The 6,486-nt window shown below is 51.6% G+C and overlaps 1 protein-coding gene across 3 annotated transcripts; it reads right to left on the bottom strand.

Annotated features, from left to right (window-relative positions):
* Window positions 1-1,676: 1,676 nt before the first annotated feature.
* PSRC1 (proline and serine rich coiled-coil 1) lies at window positions 1,677-5,044 on the bottom strand. Of its 3 annotated transcripts, none has more exons than XM_037815480.1 (7): window positions 4,936-5,044; window positions 4,787-4,844; window positions 3,901-4,342; window positions 3,226-3,588; window positions 2,915-3,033; window positions 2,505-2,598; window positions 1,677-2,268 (listed from the first exon to the last, which is right to left on the bottom strand). In XM_037815480.1, the coding sequence occupies exons 1-7, from the start codon at window positions 5,033-5,035 to the stop codon at window positions 2,233-2,235; spliced, it is 1,212 nt and encodes a 403-aa protein (XP_037671408.1). In that variant the 5' UTR covers window positions 5,036-5,044; the 3' UTR covers window positions 1,677-2,232. The 3 variants fall into 3 exon arrangements, with proteins under 3 accessions (XP_037671408.1, XP_037671398.1, XP_037671404.1); XM_037815470.1 differs by having other exon boundaries at window positions 2,915-3,163; window positions 3,255-3,588; XM_037815476.1 differs by lacking the exon at window positions 1,677-2,268 and having other exon boundaries at window positions 2,501-2,598; window positions 2,915-3,163; window positions 3,255-3,588.
* Between the last annotated feature and the right edge of the window lie 1,442 nt (window positions 5,045-6,486).

Raw genomic sequence — 6,486 nt, 5'->3', positions numbered from 1 at the left:
AATCTCTCTGAACCTTAGTTTCTCTGCCTGCAAAATGAGAATAATAGCATCCGCCTAACTGAGCTTTTATGAGGACTAAATGAGTTAACATGTGCGAAGTGCTTAGAACAGTTCGCGATGCATAGTGAGAGGCCAATAAACACTGGCTTCCCTTGTAGTTGCTAGGGTAGGGGGTGGAGATAGAGAAAAAATAGAAAGCCAGGCCAGAAGGGAAGGAAGGAAGCAGAAAGCTGAATAAGAAGGGCAGGTAGGCCTCCTCCCCCGCTGGCACTGCCTCCTGAATGTGCAGCTAAAACAGGTTTGGAGGGGGAGGGGAGCAGGGAGGCGAACCAAACCCAAGACAACCAAGAGGACCAAGGGAACGTGCCTCGTCCTCTTCAGCCACCAGGTGGCAACAGCACACGGACCCACTGCTTGTTTTGCTTCTCCCCACCCCAGCCTGGCCCACACCCCGCCCACACCAACAGGCCACCTGCAGACCATGCCTGGGTATGTGTTCCAAGGCTTGCCAACCTGCCAGTGTTCCTCTCGGGACTGGAAGTCACCAAAACGCCCTGCTCACTAGACACTGGTGCAGGACACAGCCTGGAAACTTACACGAGGTTTTTTTGCTTTATGCCAAATTTCTCCAGAGCCGAATTCGCAGTTTCTATCTCCCCACCCCACCCCCCATATATACATCAAATCTTCGATTCCCAGAGGCTGTAAAAATTACTGTGAGATGAGGCTCTGGAAAAGGTGGATGTCAAGGTGTTTTCATTGTAATACAGGTGAACGTATTAACTGAACCTTAAGATCAGCCATCAAAAAAAAAAGAAACCACAGGGGCCCTAGTAGGGCACTTGTAGGCATAAGGCATGAGGGCAGGTGGGGGAGCACCAGCTGCAGTCCCACTCCCCTTTACTCATTTGCCTGCTGGTTTCCTTAAGTTATGACCTGGCTTTCAAGGAGGGAGTTTTCCTCAAAAACTCACAAGGAATTGTGTTAGTTCTGGTTGCAAGATTCAGAGGCTGTGGGGAAAGGGAGACCCTAAGATGAATCTGTTAAATCTCTGTCATTCATTCAACAAATACCTACCATCTTGCACTCAAAATATTTTCTGAATAAATGAATGAAACTGTCAGCCACACAGAAGTCACCACACTAGGTACTGCAGAGGTTTATAAATCTTGGTGCCAGCCCTCAAGTCTAGCAGGGGAGATAAGAGTTCACAGAAAACTCTTAACATTACATGTAAGGTGATCCAGCATCTTCTGGCCAAACACCAGGGTACCCACCAAAGGATCCTTCCATCCATGAGCACAGAAGCCAAGAAGCTGGGGAGTTCCAAGGAGGCCCCACTCTCTTGGCAGGAAAAGACATGTTTAGAATATGAATACTAATTTACCTAGAACCTGGCCTGACAGCCACACATGCTGTGAATTAAACTAGACCCAACTTGATATGAAACTTCCAATAATATATGAATCCTGGGAAAAAACAGCCTTGTTCCCATCTAATGCCAACAAGGGGAGCAGGGTAGTTACAGCCTGATGAACTAGAATCTCCAGGCCTTAGGGCCTATTCAAGCCCCTGCCTGGGAAGCCAATCCTGGCTCCTTCATCGAAACTACAAGAGATTTACTCCAAGTTTGTTCAAAATTGGAGCAGGATCCACTTTCAGATATACAGAAAATATAAAAATATATTCACTTTATTTTAGAAAAATGCAGACTGACAAAGTAAGTTTATCATAAACTGGCCAGTTTGGAGTCACAAATTCATAGGAGATAAGTTCTAGAGACAAAGTGGCTGCTTCTGTCTCTCCAACCAGCCTGCCCGGCCAAAGTCCAGTGGAGGATGTGATTCAGAAGGCCTCTCCTTGGGGGGCAGGGGGTGAGCTACAGAGGCCATTCGCATGTAAATGTCCAGTGAACCAATGCCTGGTTGCTTTTTGGGGCTGAAAGCAAGAGTGGATGAGGGCAAAACACCCAAACATGTGCCTGCATTTCTCATTTTCAAGCTTGTTAATTTCACTACTGAGACACCCTCTTTTCCCTAATCTTCCTTCAACCCAGAGAGTTTGACTCCCCTCCAGCTCAACCCAAATCCACCCCACTCCTGGGGGAGCACCTCTGGCAGGGTCTCCTCCTCCTGGCCCTAGGCCAGAATCTTCTAGAGTCAGGGTCTGCTCTACTGTGAGGGCTTGAGGGGGCAGGTAGAGGTGAGTCCGGGCAGTGATTGTAGTGGTTTGCTACTGGATTCTTGCTTGCTGTCCTGATCTCTTTACCTAAGGAGACAAAAGGAGGAACTGCTTTAAATTGTGATTCTTCCTCAAGCCATGTGTCACCCAGCTGAGTTTGAGTTCCTCAGGGTCCAACCAGCTGGGAAGAAATAGGAACCCCCTCCCCCAGGCTCCCCTCCTCATCCTCATCTTGACACAGGGCCCACAAAGGATTCAGAGCTGCTATGCATGACAGCTTAGATGACAGGAAGAGAGGCAGACAGCATCTCAGGCAGTCTTACCTGGTGGGACCTGGGACTGCAACTTTCCGGGGTGGCTGCAAATTGCTGCGAGTGGCACTTGTGACAGGAAGACGTGGCCGCTGGGAAACAGGAACTTGATGGGGTTAACAGAAGAAATTAATCAACAGAAAGTTCAACTGACCTTCTCAAAAATACTGGACAGAAGCTGAGTGAGTTTGGGATTAGTCCCTCCCTACCCCCAAGATAAAAAATAAATGTTAGCTATTTGAGGACCAAGACTCAAGACTCTTTGCCCAGCCCCATATGCTCTCCTTAACTTAGTCTCCCTATCTTCAGAGAGTTCTAATAAAGCTGGAGAAAGAGGTCTTTGTTGCCTACTCTGGGAGGCTGAGGTCAAACTGAACAAGGGTTGGTCCTGATTTCTCACCCCCATGTCCACTCTTCCTCACCTCTGTGCCCTGCAGCACTTGGCCTTGGAAGCCCTTTCCGAGTTGACAGAGAGTCTGGAGGTAGGCCACCCTTGCCAGGTGGGACACTCCGGCCGGTGAGTGGCATTCGGCTGGCAGGCCTGGGGATAGCTGAGGGAATGGGCAGTCTACTTGAAGGTTTAGCAGCTGCACCCTGTGGCCGGGAGAGGCGCTGAGTGTTGCTGGTAGAAGGCTGTGGGTCCAGGACTGGTCTGACAGGGGCGGCTGGGCCTGGTTGAGAAAAGGAGATGAATTTCAGGATAAGTTCCACATCTTCCCTACTCCCTGTTCACCCATGGCTTTGCTGCCCAGGTCTCCTTACCTGCTGTTTTTCTCCCACTGGGCCCAGCTTTCCCCCGGATTGGAGGGGTTGATCGGGCAAGGGGAGAGGGAGATGATTGGGCAAGGAGAGTGGGAGATGATCGGGCAAGGGCAGCGGGAGATGATCGGGCAAGGGGACCGGGAGATGATCGGGCAAGGGGAGAGGGAGATGAACGGGCAAGGGGAGCGGGAGATGATCGGGCAAGGGGAGAGGGAGATGATCGGGCAAGGGGAGAGGGAGATGAACGGGCAAGGGGAGAGGGAGATGAACGGGCAAGGGGAGAGGGAGATGCTGGGCTTTTTGAAGCGGGGAACAGATTGCAAGTGGGCAACTCCTGGAACACAAAGAGAGAAAAATATGGACTAGAATGAAATCTGTTTTGCTGGTTGCTTAAGGGATAAAGGCAGAGAGTTGCCTAGATCCCACTGAGGACAGGGCAGGAGCTAACTGCTAACATCATCATCATCACCACCATCATAATCATCATCATCACTATCTTTTATTGAGAGCTTATTATAGACCAAGTGCTTTTCTATGAGGTACATATTACTACCCTCATTTTACCCGTGAGGAAACCACTTTATCCCTGTACCGTGTCATGCACTGTGTCCTGGGGGACACACCAAAGCCACCCCTCTAAACTCACCCTCTTCACGCTGGAGGGCCGCTTTCCAGATGTTGCCCGAAGCGCCCTGACCGAACCCTTCCTATCACTGCTCCGGAGTCGGGGCGTCAGGCTGCTAGGGGTGGAGGTACTCAGAGCCAAGGAGCTCACAGTGGGTAGCAGGTCCCGGACAGGACTGTCCTTCAGCACAAAAGTCTCCCGCCGAGGGCTGGGCTTCACCTGACGAAGCCCCGGGCCCTGGCCTGTGCCCTCCCTCTCCCGCAGGGCACACTGCTCCAGTCGGGTAGCCAGTCGATTGGCTTCATCGAGGATCTCCTCCAGCTTCTCTGGGCTGAGGGGGCCTAAGCTGATCCTCAGAGCCTGGGGGGCAGGGGCCACTGCATTCGGATCACTTCTGTGGGATAGGCCCCGTCGGAGTGGTTTCTCCGGAGTCACCAACATTGCTATGTCTTCCTCCTCACGACTGAGACAGAAAACAAACCAGGCACCATGCCCACACAAAAGAGAGCAGGAGACTGTGTAAGAGAAACTGGGCAAAACCCCACAACAGAGCCAGGAACACACCCCAAACCCTGATGCCCAAGCTGAGATGCGACTGCTAGGTGACAGGATGCCTGGTTCTAAAGGTCTAATAGGCCTTTAGCATTTACTGACATTGGAAATTATGCCAAGATGAAGATGCAGCAATTCCACCTGAATCTCCTTAACACCTGATATCTCCAAGCTTTACCCCTTCTTCCCCTCTTCAATTGTGCCAGAGTCAAACAACCACCCAGTAGTGCCAGTGCACCAAACCTGGCCAAGTTACCAATCTATGCCCTAGAGGCCAGTACTTCAGAAGTAAGGAGTTAAGAGACAGACGGATGTTGTTGAAGGAAAATACATGCGATAAAGAGGAGGTTGGTACCTGTCAGATGGTGACAACCCTCCAAAGTCCAAGGTCTCATCCACAATAAACTTTACATCTGAATGGGAGAGAAGAATGAATGCCTGCCACTAATCCTTGACACGGCTCTCAATTCGAAAGCCTCCTTCTTCCCTCCACGGTTTACTTACCTTCTTCCAAATCTTCCATGTTCCCACCAGCAGGAGTGACGCAGCTTAGATCCGAGCTGGAGGGAAAACACAGGTTTCCACCGGTCTCCATCCTGCCCATGATGGCTTCCTAGCTCGACTCAGGGTGAGAGCCAGGGGTTGGGGATCATGCTGGAGGTAAAGCAAGCGCCCCGCGGGTGGCTCCTGCCCCTGGAACTACCCTCCCGTTACCTCGTGCCCGACCCCCGAAGCAGTCAAGGTTGGGCCGGGAGAGCCCCTGCAGCCCCACCCCCCTCTCCAGGCTGCCTGCCCGGCCCCCGCGCCCAGCCTCTCCTCACCGGGGGGCGGTCTTCGCGCCTCATCCTCCTCCCCGCCAATATCTTTTGGCAACCTTTTCACTCTCTGCGGTACCACACCCCCAGCCCATCCCCCGATTTCTGCTTCCATTTCCAACTTACCTCCTGCATAGGATACTTTCATCGCACCATCTACTCCCGGGAATCTGCTCCGAGTGGGTGGTGCTCCATTCGAATTGCTCGGACCCCACCCACCACCACCACAGACGCACAATGATTGGTGGGCCCCAGCATCCCCCGCCCTTAGGGGGCGTGGCGACGACGGGCTGCCGACCGGAAGGCGGCCGGACGAGGCCGGGTAGAGAAAGCTTCCAAGAAAGACTAAGCGGGAGGGCGGGGTAGCGGAACGTAGCCGCGCCGGGGGGCGGGGCTTCGTGGCGCAGTGCGAGGGAACCGACCAATGAGGGTAGGTTTTGCGTCACGTCGCACCCTCTCTCCGCCTCTTCTGCGCCTCCTCCTCCTTCTCTCCGGGACATCCGGGACATCGGGAGAGCCGAGGAGAGCGGTGGGTTTGCGGGAGGCGGGGCTGCGCCAACTCTGACCGGGACAGCCGGGTGGTAAGGCCTAGTTCCCCAGCGTAAATCAGTGCTTGGACTGAAGAAATTCGTTTCTGTGGGCGGGCTCAGTTTGCAAGCGCCACATTTGCCAGGTGTTCCTCAACTGAGATTTTTGCGCGTTATAGGAGCACCTAAACATTTATGTTTTAGGCATATTGAGGTTCTTTAAGATGTGCATCCTCCTTTCCCCCCTTAAGCAAGAACGTTCGAAAATTGAAGCGGCAAGACTTAAAGAAAACAACGGACTCCTTAGACAGACTGATGTAGGTTCAAATTCATCCTTGATTTCTCTGTTTAGAAACTGAGTAGTCTTGAGCATTATTTGACCTCTTTGAGCCTGTGTTTACTTAAAACGAGAAAGGTGGTCATTTACAGGATGGCCAGGAGGAGAATTGACATCAAGTCATTTCTCCCTTAGGGACCTTTGAAGTGGGTGTTTATAACTAACAACCTCTGAACTGAAAGTTGTATTGGTAAAATTCTTAAGCCTTCTTATTAGGGATATCTAATCGTTGCGGTGAATAGACTGTACAATGCTAGTTAACAGAGTTTCTTAGAATTGGTCTAAAAATATGAAGGAAACAGGCCCTGAAGAATGACTGAGGAGCTTTCTTGTAAACAAAGAGCCTTGGCTGTAGTCCCCAGAGTTTACAACTACT

Source organism: Choloepus didactylus, chromosome 2 (assembly GCF_015220235.1).
Source record: "Choloepus didactylus isolate mChoDid1 chromosome 2, mChoDid1.pri, whole genome shotgun sequence".
Lineage (NCBI taxonomy): Eukaryota > Metazoa > Chordata > Mammalia > Pilosa > Megalonychidae > Choloepus > Choloepus didactylus.
Note: the sequence above shows the minus strand (reverse complement) of the source record. Positions and strands in the feature narration are given on the sequence as shown.